At 36.5% G+C, this 15380-nt stretch overlaps 1 protein-coding gene across 1 annotated transcript in view; it reads left to right on the top strand.

The window, feature by feature from the left end:
* The window catches only part of LOC145277529 (trafficking protein particle complex subunit 2-like protein), a 49559-nt gene that overhangs the window by 23750 nt on the left and 10429 nt on the right, over positions 1–15380 (top strand). The window contains exons 2-3 of the mRNA XM_080128976.1: positions 9293–9428; positions 14439–14611. Of these exons, the coding sequence (XP_079985102.1) occupies positions 9378–9428; positions 14439–14611 (224 nt within the window). The 5' untranslated portion in view covers positions 9293–9377. The remainder of the gene's footprint in view (positions 1–9292; positions 9429–14438; positions 14612–15380) is intronic.

Here is a 15380-nt window from a genome sequence, read left to right as displayed (position 1 = left end):
TAAATAAAATAAAATTTGGTACTTCTGCAGTTTAAAGCCTGTTTTTCCGTGAATCTTGCTCAGCAACGCCTGGTGAACAACGGAAACTTCCGGATATACGGAATGAGCAAAAAGAGACAGAAGAAAAAAAGAAAGGAAAGGAAAGAGTTTAAAAGGAAAAGAAAAGAGAGGGCAGCCCCTGCATAGTATAAACACCCCCCCCCACTTCCTTATGTTAAGAACGGCTTTCGGAATAAACACCCCCAACCTTGAAAGCCATTCTTAACATGATCAGATTGGAGGGGTGTACTCTGAAAGATATTCTTAACATGGGGAGGTTGGGAGTGTTTATTCTACGCTAGGGCAGGTTATAAAAAATACCAAAATAATGTAATATTTGCCGTTATCTCGTTTGAATAAGACACAACACAAATACTAATTTGAAGGATTATTTTATTTTCTGTTAACACTGCGAACACGGTAAGATGACATGAGTATAGCAGTCGTCAAAACACGTGTGTACTGGACGTCGACTCAGTGAACTCTGCCTCGTTCTTGTTGAAAAGGCACCAGCGTGCTCTACTTGGATGGTAGCAGCAGGCTGGTAGGGGAGGAGTCAGTAAGCAGGGTGACTAGGTGCAAGGAAGGGTTAAGGAGTGAGAATTGTCTTTTACACTGTAGGGAAGAGGAAGATTTAATATAGTGCTGAAGAGGATGGTAGTAGTGGTTTTGGGTTTGTGACCTAAATCAGTACAAATAACTTTCCATATACAAACAAAACAAAAAATATATTTGTTCACTAATTCGAAGAAACAAAACTTTTATTACCCCCCCCCCCAAAAAAAAAACCCAGAAAAAACACAGTTGCCATAAAAAATAAATGAAACAGTAAAATTTATGAAATTATTACGGTGGATTATTTGTTTTATTTTCTTTCTTTTTTGTTCATTTTTTTTATTGGCTTCCATTTACTCTGTATAATCCAGCAGTTTCTGTTGTCTGCCGGGCATTGTCAAGTGAGACTCACAGAAAAACGTGCTTTAAACTGCAGAAGTACCTAAAATTTTGTTATGACGTTTCTGAATTTTTTAGATGAGGAGTGATTATTTGTATTATTTGGATTCTTCAGATTACTGTTCTCATCTTGAGTGTAATTTACACAACATTTCGGTCAATATAAGCTTTTTCAGGTGTATTTTGTTGAACTCAGGAATGTTTCTGTCGAACTCGGGAATTTGGATATAATTTCGAATGAACCCTTTATTGACTTCACTGGGGTAGTATGCTCTTGTTCTGTCATCCATGACTGGATAGAAATCCACAGTGAGAATTGAACCTTCAACCTTCAGGAGAATATCACTTTTACGATTGAATTTTCCAAGTACTCTAACCACTGCATTATGGGTCCTTGAAATTGCAAATTACTAAGGACCTCTATCCAGTGATGGCTTATGAAACAAGAGCATGCTATCCTCGTGAAGTAAATAAAGGGTTCCGTTCAACATTCTGTCCAAATTCTCGAGTTCGACAGAAACATTTCTGAGTGCAACAAGATACACCTGAAAAACATTGTGAAAATCACACTCAAGATGAGAACAGTTGTCTGAGGAATCCAAATGTTAAGTAATTAGATAAGTTTACTGTCAGTTGAAGAAAAGAGATGTTGTGGTAGTTATGTCCCTTGTATAACTCGGAAGTAGAGAAGAGTTATTGCCCTTAGTTTTTATCTATTTTCCTGTAACGGCGTTTCATAAAAAAAGCATGTGATAAATCAGCTCTTGTCTTGTGTGTTCATTATCACAACATCTTATCCAATAACCCACTATAACATGACAGAAGTTGAGCAGCAAGATGTTTGTTCACATTACACTGGAACTTCTGTATATACAGTCAGGGGTGCAGGGGTCTAGGAGGGAGTTCCAAAGTCTAACAGTTTCAGGGAAGAAACTATTTGAGTAGAAGGTTTTCCGGCATCTAAGGATATATCCAGTGTAGGGGTGGGATTTTGCTGCTTGTTAGGTTAGTCAGGGTATTTATATCCAGGGAGTACAAGTGCTTTGAGTTTGTCGGAGCACATTCCATTAAAATACTTATAAAACAGGCAGAGAGATCAAAGAGATGCAATATTTTGTCGATGAGACAAGGGCTGGAGTTTGGTTGTTAGTGCAGAATCTATTAAATGGGTGACTTGTTTTGTACCCTATCTAAGAGTGAGAGATCAGTGGCAACAATACTCCATGCATGGGCGTAGAGGTACGGGACACTTTTTTTACTTGGGAGTCACTACTTAGCAAGGCACACTTAACGATAAGGGATGTAAGGTGATAGTATAGTAATTGTTGATGGTGTAAATTAGAATTTTATTATTTATGGCTCAACAAGAATTTGTTTACATTGGATTTGAAGGCTATCATGTTGTATTCAACGAGGAAGCAGACTTGCAGAACAGTGTTTCACAGGTAGGAAGTTCTGGGAAAGAAGCTTTGTTCATGGAATCTGCATTTAGATTTAGGCACAGATAGAGAGTGAGGGAATCGTATATAGTGGTTGTAGCTAGTCAAGTGTTTTTTGTGAAAGTTTGGCAACGGGGAACCATAGATTGAAGTTCAGATGAGTACTTGCCGTGAAAATAATGATAGAGCAGAGACAGACTTGAAATGTCTCTTCTGTGGAAAAGAGGCTGCAAGGAAGAGAAAAGGGCATCAGCTACGAGGTTTCGGAATTAGTTTTGAACTCTATCAAGGCTGTATAGGGCACACCTGGCAGCTCCTGCCCAGATGTGGCAACAGTACTCCATTTTATGGCATATCTGGCTCTTATATATATATGGTGCGGTAGAGTGATCCAACTATTTTTCCAGCGATTTTGGCAACAGATTTGATGTATGTGTTTCATTTCAGATCAGGAGTGAAGGTCAGTTCCAGAAGCTTGTCAAAACATGGAGGTTCCTCAAGATGACAGTCATTCATTTCAATTGGGGTATGATAGGGATCAGAGCAATTATGATAAAAAGAGAGAAGCTTGGTTTTTGATGCATTAAAATTAACCAACCACCCTTTTCCCCATTGCACCATGTTCTCAAGATCAGAAGAGAGAGAATCAGAAAGATCTTTGTCATTGCTAGCTTTTGAAGCGTTGTCATAGATTGTCGTGTCGTCTGCATAAATGTCTACGAATGATCTAAGAATGTGATTGTGGAGTTTATCAATGAAGATCAGGAAGAGAGTTGGATCCAGGATAGAACCTTGAGGGATGCCAGCATTAATACTATGAGTTTCTGATTTCTGCCCATTAACGACTACTCTCATAAGATTATCAGAGAGAAAGGATTTAATAATTGATAAAATATTTCTAGCCATTCCATAGTTGGCAATTTCCTTGTAAAGTAAAAGGTTACTTAAACTCTCAGGTCTGAGCAACCTTCCACATGGTAGAGAGAGCCCACCTTCTTCCCAGCAGCCTGGCAATGACCAAAATGTATTTGTTCCAATTCATTTTTCTTGTGAATATTAAGTAAAGTACTTTCAGGTAGTGTGTCAGCCATAGCAATCAGTAATTGAGAAGTTTTCTTGTAATTATTAAAGGAAAGAAGCTTAGTCTTGGCAGCTTTAAATGTTACCATCCATTTTGTCTGCATTCCATTACAGACTGGAGGTCTTCTTCTACGGTTTTAGCTATTTCCTTGGAAGATCAAATAATAAACATGAATTTATAAGATAAAAAAAATTCAACCTTGATCGCCCTTCGGGGGCCCGTGGCGCATTTGATAGAGACGTTGAATCTCTACAGTTCCAGGTGAGAATTGTCTGAAGATAGCGTTTTCAATCCTACCCAAAGCCGGCCAAAGGCTTACTCCGCCAAAATGTGGTGAGACGACAACAACTATGGAAGGCAGTAATTGCAGTGAATGCAGTCAGGAGATTCAAAGTTCCTATCCGTCGCAGTTACAACCTGATGAAAGCCAGAGGAATAGTTGGCCGAAACATTGTGAAACAACTAATAAAAGATGAGTTCACAATAAATAAAATTAAGAAAGATTCCAGTTTGACAAAATTCATCTGAATTCTATACAGCAAAATCTTTACCAATTTACAAATACAGGATGGAACGATACATTTGTCGCCCTAAAGAAAACAACGCTGCAGCTTTATTTTTAAAACTTTTATTGAAAAAAGTCTGGAACTGGGAGCATGCCTTTTCTACAAGCGCTGGTAGGAGCTCTGCAAATATTCAGCAGATGGCAGCGATCAGGCTGACTTTGGTGTTGTGGGAGATGTTGGTGATGTTCTCAATGTATGACCAAACGAAGTAGGAGGTCAGTGAGAGAAGGGTACAAAGTTGTAGCACTCCTTCTGAAACCAAGCCTGGATCTCTTTGGTCTTGTGGGCCGGTGCCGAGTCCTACTGCCACACTCAGGGTCTGCCAGTGGCCACCTGATTGCAGCAGGGGATCACCATACTTTTCAGCACATCCAGGTACACCTTGGTGTTGACTTTCAAGCCGACTTTGAAGATGTGAGGTGGCATGATGTGGCCCTCACTTGAAACCACACCAAAGACCGTAAACATGACCGGAAATTTTGTTTTCATCACCCTGGGCACGTGCCTGCTATTTGTGGCAATCCAGCAATGCATTTTGATGATGCTGGCAATGGTCCTGTTGTCATAACTTGGATCGGTAGAGAGCATAAGCTGTACAGCGGCACATCTCCAATCTCGCTCATTGAACATTGTGTCACTTTCATACATGATAGAAGGTTCTTATTGCTCTTGGGATTTGTACACAACTGGCCAACTAGTAGATGGTCTGCAACAAAAAAAAGAAAACTGGTTTTCATCAAACAGAAGTGGAATCATGCCGTCTTTTCTATGGTGACAATTTTATAGTTCTACCCTGTATAAAATGTAAACAGTAATAGCAGAGTTGGGAGACAGGTTAGAGCTAGGCTTAGGGTTAAGGTTAGGTCATGTTTGTTGTTATAACCTAATCGGGTACAGCTAACACATGTGAAAATGCCAGAGACTATTTTTTTTATTATCAACATAATCAACACAAGAACTTAATTCAATTTAAAAAAAAAAAAAAATCGTCGAAAGGACTTATTCAACTTAAAAATAATTAAGTTTAAAGTTAAGACAACATAGCATATATTAAATGAATAACAAATTCAACAATCACCATGTGAATATAATTTGAATTTGAATCCGTCCACAGATTTCTTAAGATTGATTTGAAATGGTCTAATGAGTGTTTGCCTAAACAGATAACTCCTCACTGAGGGACACAGACACAAAAAGTAACACATCTATGAATATAAAAGCGAAAACGTATGTATATATGTATGTGTGTTCGCTTTTTCTGTATGTCTACAAAAGGCTTTTTTTGCAGAGAAGCGGTCGGTCGCTTCACAACTTTTTAAGACTTTATATCACATATAAATCATAATATCTCATAGTTAACAATGAAGCTCGCTTGCCTATTTAATTTGCTTGATTTCGGGAAGATAAATATTCAACATTTGTCGCTCACCGCATGTGGGTTAGTCTTTTTCCTATAACATCTTGGGAAGCGTTCCCGCCCCGCAGTCAAACTTGACCTCATTAACTCATTAAAACGGGCACCTGCCAAATCCAAGTAATTAAATAAATTCAAACGTGTTTCTGTTAGCATCTCGCGGTGGGGCAATGGTTAACGTCGCACGTTTTTTTTTTCACACTTTAATTTACAACTTTGCCTCAACGAACGGTTCGGGTTCGATCCTCATATTTACTTTTTTTTTTTAACCCTCCCCCCCACCCCCGGAGTTTCCATACACACCTCCAAACACCCGGGCAACGCCGGGTACCCCTCGCTAGTCTGACATAAAAGCGATCACCTCTCACACAAGATTGTTTATGTCTAAATCTACGTCCACGTGTCATGTATAAAGTTGACTATTAGGAACCAGCAGCAGTGCAGTTGATGAGGTCAGCAGTAATTTGCAGCATCCAGCAGAACAGTTTGCCTGCATCGTCGATCATCAACAATCAGCAGCAGAGTCAACAGCTACAACGCAAGGATTGCTATCATCGTGTGACAGACCAACTCTTCCAATTCAGCAAACAGCACACAGCCTGACGGTTAACAACAAAGAATACTTACCTGACTAACCTATCCAGAATAAAAGTTATAATTTTGACCTCTTCATCTTCCTTGCTTCCATACACTCATTTGTATTACAATAACTGACACCACAAGTTGAGGTACAACTGGTGTCATATATAATATAACATGAAGAAGGTCTGAGGTTGCATCAACCGAAACATTGTGAAAATAACAATCAAGATGAGAAGAATAGTCATCTGAATAATCCAAATAATTTGAATATTCAATCCTCATCTCAACAATTCAGAAACATAATAACTGGTTGATTTTGTAGACGTGTTTGAGAAATTGTGTTTCTCAATTCCAGTAAAAGAATCTGTTGAGTTTCATATGAAAAAATACTAACATCTTCTCTACAATTCAATCGACTTTATTTAACAGTTTCATTGAACTGAAATGATTTACGAAGATGATTTAGTAACTTAAGAACATGATAAGAAACGTTGATTCAATCATTCAATATTCAATCAGCATGAGTTAGATAAATCCGAATTTGAGTCTTTTGGTCTCGGATCTCTGGGCTCATCTCTAATTATGGCTTAAACGAGAAGCAAGCCAATAAATGTACTGTCTTGTTACATCTGCATCTCGTCTGGAACTGAATAATGTTTAAGTGCTAAACTCAGGTTGAGCAGAAGTTAGGAAAGCTGAGTATGCGCAAAAGTGTTCAAATTACCTAATGTATTTCTATGTGAGCCTGTTTTATCCAAGCAAAGCACAAATCATTACAAAAGAGATTGCATGCAAATACAAATAAAGTAAATCTAATCATGCATTGACAAAGTTAATAAATCATTGAAATAAAAGAGCAGCCTTGAAAAAAGCTCAGATTTCAACATATTGGATTTTGCCATTATATTCACTTTGTAGCTGACATAAATAAATACTTATTTTCCCTCTTGAAGAAAAATGTCCCTGCTAGGCGATTCGGTCACACATTGATCAATCAGCTCCAGGGCAAACTGATTTCTTTTTACCCTGAAGAACTACTTTGAGAACTACTACCGGTCAGCAAAGAGTTCCTTGAAAGCAACGAGGAAAGACACTCCCCTCTTTGTCTCTCTCTCTTTCTTTTCTGTCCCTAGCCACTGGATGCTCAAGCATAAACTAACTGACAACTTTTGGGGGTGGGGGCAAACAACTGTTTATTCTTAATTTCTTGGACAGTGTCGAACTTCCTTCCACCTACACCAAATAGTGCATGTAATTGAATGAACCCTTTTGCTCCTGTTATAAAAAAGGGTTTTGTTTTTCATTTCATACTGATAAAATATAGGGATTGGTCTTAACAACCATTGATAAGACGAGCTCTTATAACTTCAATTGCAGAAGCGAGAAGTTGTAGTACTGCTCTTGGCTTCGGATAGTGTATAAGAATGTGTGCGCGAGATGAAGAAGGTCAGTACGTGAGTCATTGAATCATTTTCTTTGCGACTTGCCTCCCATGTCCAAAGGCATATGTCAGGGAGCGTTGTTGGTTCTAGGGTTCTTGTTTGAGGTGTAGTTGGTAGGTGTCATCTGTGTTTCTCTAACTTTTGGATGTTTGTTTTATAGAAGTTTCTATCTTCATATCACCTTACTATTTTGACATAGACATTCTACTGTTGTGGCTCGAAAAGATTTTGATTAGTTGGAAATACTTTGAGTTAACAAGTTCATGTGAAAACTTGCTAGCTTTATGAAGTAAGAAAGAGAATGTATTGAAATGAACCGGTGCAAGAAAGAGAGTAACTAATTTGAGTCATTTGCTTTTTAGTGTTTGGAAGAATCACTTGATGACTCTGTTGTCGCACAGTCACTTGATAGAAGCTTTGAACAATATCCCACTTGAAGCCATCTATAGATTACTGGAAATTGGCAAGACATCTGCGTCATTGTGTAGCTGTCATGTGAAGCACATTTGTTGAGGTGGTGCAAAATAGGGAAAATGATTTGAATTGGGAAAGGAAAAATGAATTGCTTTGAGGAAGGAATGAACAACGCGTTTACTTGAATTAAACAAACTAGGATTTATTTCGCTGTTTACTTGTGAGAAGAACAAAGTCTATTGTTGTAGAGAGAGAAAGAAAGGAAGTCAATCCAGTTTGGTGTGCGTCTCTCGCTGTTAGCTGGTGAGGAGGAAAGTGTATTGTAGTATAGAAAGAGAATAAGAAAAAGTCAATCCAAGCCATGGAGATAGAAAACGTATAAAGTGTACATACTGTCTGTTAGCTCGCGCCCCATACATAGTCGCAGGGGATGTGACGCGTGCGAGTGTGCGCCTCCCAAAAGGTTAGCCGAACCTCTCAGCTCGAGAGCTGGTCCGCAAAAAAGGGCTGGAAACAGCTTGTCTCTTGCTTTTATAATTGTTTCCGGTGGTCTTTTGCACATGTGTGGATTTTCATTTGAAAGGGAAGTGACATTGTCCATCTGTGCGTACATGTTAGCATGTGTGTGTATACACGTGAATGTGGGTGTATATACGCGAACGTGAATATATGTACGTGTGTGGACGTGCGCGCGTATGTTTGTGTGTGCGTATGTATATGACAAGTAATATGGATTGAGATGTGAACGCGTGTTTTTGTGTGAGACTATAAAAGGCTAGCACACATTTGAAAAACTCATCTAACATTAATGAGTTTCTTATATTTTAACAATTATTCTCTTATAAAAAAACTGTTTTCTAATAATTACACATGACTGACGAAACGAGAACAATCTACCCTCGGGTATCAAATAAAGGGTTCAGTTCGAAATTTTGTACAGAATCCTGAGTTCAACATAAAATTTTCCAAGTTTGAAAAAATGCATTTGAAGAAAGTTGGAAGTTCCTATTTACAATGTCTCCCCACGGGACAGAGTTAGACACCAGGGTCGTTTTTTTAATGTGGAGAAAAGGAACAAAAATAAAAATTGTCTCAGTCGTGAAAGATTTCTCTTCCACTGACAGAGAACAACAAATTAAAGTGCAGCATCTGAAGAATAGATACTACACTTTGAAGTTGGCAGTTACATCAGCCAAAATGTTATAAATATGACCGAGATACAAAACACTGTTTTGGATAATTCAAATAATAAATGGCTGCTTCATTCTCTGTTTGCCAAACCTTTCCATCATTATTTCTGATGTTGTAATTAGAAAAATTTGATAACAAGCCAATAAGTAACCTGTGTGGTTTTTTTTTAGCAACACAATTTGTGTTCATGTGAGGATCTATAATTTTGTTGAAATCTTGTTGTCGTCTGCAGTTGAATATTATAAAGAAGTCTCGATGGGCCGAACACACAAAATGGCCGTCTGCGTGGCTGTCATTGCAAAGGAGGTAAATCGTTATTTGACATCGTTTGTTTAACACTAATTTGCTCAACTATTCACAATTAATACATTTGTAATTTATAAGAAAGAAACAGATTTTTAATGCGGTTATATTTTGTTGATTTTTTTATTTTTTGATGCATAAGGCAAAACAAAATACGTAGTATGTTTTTTTTTTTTCTGAAATAGACATTCGAAGCAGATGACATATTTTAATATAATATTATTTATTAGTTGAATATTATTAAATCATATAATTAATCTAATAAGAGAATTTAGGTATGTACAGGTTAAAATCAAGTTTACCAATTTTAAAATATGCAAACGAACTTCGTTGTTTTTCCGAATAACAATATTTTAAAACTGATACAATTAATCGGAAGTGACTTTTCCAGGGCAGTCATCGTGAAGCACAGTGATTTGTATTACTATCCACAGACGTACGAAAAAGTGGTAAAAAAAAAATAAATAACAAATAAATGTTATCAAAAGCAAGATAGAGTTACTCTTCTACCTAACTGGAAAAGTTGTTATTAGTTTTACACACTTTAAAGTGTTGGTGCTAATGCACTTATTGATCCGCGCTATTTTTTAAATCGTATTTCCAAGTTTAATTAAAGTTTTATGATATGTTTTTTATTCAATTGTAAGGTTAAAGTACAGAATAGGTAGAAAACACCCTCCCGTCCCCATGTTAAGAATGGCTTTTTAAATAATAACGTTATTATTTCAGCACGGATCAATAAGTGCATGAGTACCAAAATATTTAATCAGTTCGAAAATCATACAGTGTTTATTGATATATTTGAAAAAGATAAATAGCGGCGAGTTAACTGTTAAATACATGAAGTTTGGGAAAATGAATAAAAACTAAAAAATTATGAAAAATACTGTTAGAAACCCACCGAATATATGTTACCGTGACATAAATTGACATATATTCGGTGGGTTTCTACCAGTATTCCTAGATGTTGGAAAGTCTTCTACTCTAATAGCTTTTTTCCTTAGAATGCTTGACTTTGGACTTCCTGTTTCGACATGCAGAAGTTTAAATGTAATGGTAACTGTAAAAGTATGGCATAATCACATTGACACACTGGTTCTCGTGGATCACCAAAGTTAAGCAACATTGAACCTGGTCAGTACTAAATGGGTGACCATTCGGGACTTCCAGGTGCTGTCCGTGCTTTCTGTTTATATCAGCATTGTTTCCAGTCGTCCTGGATATCTCCTTGCCACTGGACTCAAACATCGCCAATTCAGGAGGTGTGGTTGGGGATTGCGCAACCCTTGCCTCACACATTTGCAGCTACCCCTACAGGGGGTATCCTTTGTCTTTCAAGACTAAACGAAGGCATTAAACCGATATCTCACTCATCTCCTTGCATCGTCCTCCTGTAAACGTGGTTCCAAGTACTATCCCCTTACATCCAAATTGCAATACGCATTGTTTAGGGTGAACAAGATTTTTTTTTTTAAATTAGAAAATCGATCTGAATGCTTTTTTTCCGCAATATTTAATATTCATAACTTATAAAGAAGCAACAAAGAAATGTTTAAAAATGTCAATCAAAAAAAGTGTCATAAATTTACTGAACAAATAATTATATCTCAATCCTATTTATTTAATAATTAACGTGCCGTCCTTGCCATCAAACAAAAGGTAACATAATTTTTCATTATTTCATTATGTTTACAGTGCTAATACTTCATGTTAGCTGCTGCTGATGCTTGGTATGTTCTCACTTGACAAAAAAATAGATACACCATTATTTGGTTTAATGTCTGTTTTTACATGCTGGCGTGTGCTGAACAACTTTTAGAAATTGACTGCCAAACAACTCTATCTCTGTCCAGGTCTTTATTTATCCCTCCGCATTTTCATCATCAGTTGACTAAGTTGTAATAAACATAACCAAATTTTAAAAAATTGTTTTTCCAAATTCAAAGAAAACATAATAATGTATTTCACTTCGATTTGTTTTAAAAATTACTTAGTTTAGTTCAGACAATTGATGATATGAAACATTTTTAAATAATCACCTAAAAATAAAAATCAGCAAGAAGGAATAGTCTAAATTTCCTCCCTTGGACTGTTAAGTGTTCTTTTCTTTTACTGAACTCTTTTAAATATAAAACCACAAAATCTTTACAATCATGAGTCCTGTGAAAGTCAGTCAATAAAATCTATTGTTCAGTCAATATTTTCCTTTTATTTTATTATAACTAACCCTTCAAAACAACACATGATGATTCTTGCTTAAGATAATATAATAGGAGTTACCTACTTTATGTGCAAGCAAACAAAAATTTGATAAACTAAAATGACTTCACTGTATCACGGCTAAGATTGGGTTTATAGAGCTAGTTTATATATGTAGACATTTTTTTTTTTTTTTGACATCATAAAATAATAATTAAGCAGATAAAAAAGAAAAAGCAAAGTCATAGTTCCTATTTACAATGCCTCCTCACGGAACAGAGTTAGACATCAGGGTTGTTTTTTAACGTGAGAAAAGGAACAAAAATTAAAAATTGTCTCAGTCATGAAAGATTTCTCCTCCACTGAGAGAGAACAAAAAATTGAAGTGCAGCATCTGAAGAACAGATACTACACTGTGATCTCAGCCCAATTTGCTACAATATATCTAAAAGAATTTAATTAGTCCAACCCCAGACGACTGCTCACATAAAACGTTTTTAAATAATCACCTAAAAATAAAAATCATTTTAAATGGAAGAATTTATATTTGAAGATTTTCAAAGTCAGGCCCACATAACATTTAAGATGACAAACCAAACTTTGCTTTTAACTAGCCAATTTTTATTCATTTTTTTTTTTTTTTTTACACAGTGATCACCACTTATCAAGGCCCGGAAGCCACTCAGGGATAAGGGTTATTGCAAGTACATTACGTTAGTGTGGAGATTTGATGAAGTGTTTACTTAAGGGGGCGGTTCATCAGGAATTTGTTAACGTTGGACTTGAAGACATCCAAGTTGTAGTCCAGAGGGAAGCAGGCAGACGGAACAGAGTTCCACAGGCGTGCAGTTCTAAGAAAGAAGCTCTGTTCATGGAATCCGCGTTTTGATTTAGGCAGAGATATAGAGTGGGGGAAATTTTTCACAATGGATTCAGCTAGACAGGTGTTTTTCGTGAAAGATTGGCGAGGGGGGACCAGAGATTGGAGTTCAAACGAGCACCTGCCATGGAAATAACGATAAAACAAGGATAGGCTTGCAACATCTCTTCTGTGGGAGAGAGGTTGCAGGGTAGAGAAAAGGGCATCCCCCACTAAGCCACAAAGTCTATTTTGTACTCTATCAAGGCAGGATAGGCTGTTTTAACAGCTCCTGCCCAGATATGGCAACAGTATTCCATCCTTGGACGTACTTGGCTTTTATATAGATAGAGAATTGCATCAGTAGTGAGATATCTTCTGGAGCGGTAGAAGGATTCCACCATCTTTCCAGTGACCTTGGCAACAGACTTGATGTACGTGTTCCATTTCAGATCAGGAGTAAAGGTCAAATCCAGAAGCTTGTCAAAACACGGGGCCTCACCCAGACGAGAGCCATCCATCACAATTGATGCCAGCTGGGGATCAGAGCGTTGATGATGTAAGGATAGGAGTTTGGTTTTGGATGCATTAAAGGTAACCAGCCACATCTTCCCCCACTAAACCACGCGCTCGAGATCAGAGGAGAGAGAATCAGAGAGAACTTTGTCATTTACAGCCTTTGATGTGTTGCCGTAGATGGTCGTGTCATTAGCATAGATGTCAATGAATGATTTAAGTATGTGTTTAAGGAGGTCATTGATGTAGATCAGGAAGAGAGTTGGGCCCAGGATTGACCCCTGAGGGACTCCAGCATTTATATTGCAGGCCTCCGATTTTTGTCCATCTACCACTACTCTTATGAGCCTATCGGAGAGAAATGATTTAATGATTGCTGTATCATGTTATCTATTATATAAAGGGCTAATATCTGTAAGTTTGTATGTTCAACTAAAACTTTAAAAATACATAATAAATCCCTGCAAAGTTGGTATTGTTTTAATCAGCATAACTTTGGAAAAATATCTAAAATTTAGAAAAAAAGATTTATTCTTTGGAGGTCAAATGACCATTTGTATCATTTATTGTTATCAATAATTAAACACGATTTTTAATGTTATCATGTATTAATACAATCCAGGAAATGAGTCAGCATTTTTTTTTTTTTTTTTTTTTTTTCAAATTGAAAGATGCTTACTCTGGATTTAATTTATTGTTTTTTAACTATTGTTATTTCTCGACAAAGAAAGGCGGCAGGCTTAGTTTTAGTAGTGCTCTGGAGGCAACTTTAATTTTATTTAATGCTTTCAGTAGCACTCTGGAGGACTAATTTTTATTTTTTCACTTCTCACATAAAAAAAGAGTCTTTCTTCTGGGGAGGAAGACTTAACACTATTTAACACCTTCTATTTAGTTATTTATGACCCCAAGCAATGCTGGGTAGCCCTCCTAGTCTATTATATATTATATTTCTATATTCCAACTTTATGGTTGTTTGTTTTGTAGTTTTTGAATTTTAGTAGGACATGCAAATATAAAGTTGGAATATTCTTGATTGGCATTATCCTGATTGAATAATAACTAAAATTTAGAAAATACTTATTCATTCTCTAAAGGTCAATTGGGTCGACTTTTCTCGGGAGGTTTCAATGTTGTAATTTGGAAAGCAAATGCTAACTAATTCTACAGTGAATCAATAGAGATAAATAGACGGAGGAAAAAGAGGGAGGGGAAATGGGACAGTGGCGGAAGGAAGGAAGATGGATAGACAGAAATAGAAGTTATAATAGAAATGTGCTATATTTCTGCTCCGGCTAACACCGCGTAACACTGCTAATCAACGGTATAACAATAGCAAATCAAAATTGTCAGAAGTAAATTAAAATTTTCTTTTTTAGCTAAAATGTTATATAACTCATTTGTCATGTGATTGTAAAGAATTTCCGTCTTTTTACCAGAATTATCCACTGTACATCAAGACGATTGCGACAGACGATGAACTCAAGTTTTATTATACGGTCCACACCTCATTGGACGTTGTGGAAGAGAAGATTTCATCTGTTGGTAAAAATACCAACGATTTAAGAGAACTTTACCTTGGCCTGCTCTATCCAACAGAGGACTACAAAGTGTATCCTTTGCGTGTCATAATTTTTTTTTAAGATTTTATTTCAATGTTAAAATAATTTCAAGTGTTTTGGCGTTTATAAGAAAAAGATTTTAAAAAAATCAAAACTTTTTATTCCAAACTAAAATTATAGCATTCATATTTATGAGCACTTGGTTACATTGGAGATCTTTTAAACCAACACATTTCAGGTGAAAACGTTAGTATGTACGTACATGGGGAAATTAGTATAAATTCTCGACAGTACGAAAAATCCAGTAGAAAAATAATTACAAATGAAAATAGAACTTATTGAATTATCAAATCTTATGTTTTAATGTGGAAGAATTGTACAAACAGTTCAGTATGATAAATAAGGGAGATAACTCTTGGCTTAAAATAAGAGTCTGCCATTTTTAAACATGATATCTGGGAACATAAGTGTGGTTGATTTTTTTTTTTTTTTTTTTTTACAAGGGCATCACCACTTATCAAGGCCAAGAGGCCACTCGGGGATAAGGGTTAAAGAGTGTACAGTAGAAATTAGACAATATAGTAATCGTTAGTCATGGAAATTCAGTAAATTTGTTAGCAAGTGGAACGCCTCATCAAGAACTTGTTTACGTTAAGACTTGAAGACAACCCTATTGTAGTCAGCTAGAAAGCAGGAAAGCGGAAGACAATTCCATAGGCGTGCAGTTCTAAGAAAGAAGCTTTGTTCATGGAATTTACGTTTAGGTTTAGGCACAGATAAAGAGTGGGGGGAATTATTGATAGTGTTTTCAGCTAAACG

This window comes from Euprymna scolopes, chromosome 6 (genome assembly GCF_053919585.1).
Source record: "Euprymna scolopes isolate OS-2025 chromosome 6, ASM5391958v1, whole genome shotgun sequence".
NCBI classification, from domain to species: domain Eukaryota; kingdom Metazoa; phylum Mollusca; class Cephalopoda; order Sepiida; family Sepiolidae; genus Euprymna; species Euprymna scolopes.
Note: the sequence above shows the minus strand (reverse complement) of the source record. Positions and strands in the feature narration are given on the sequence as shown.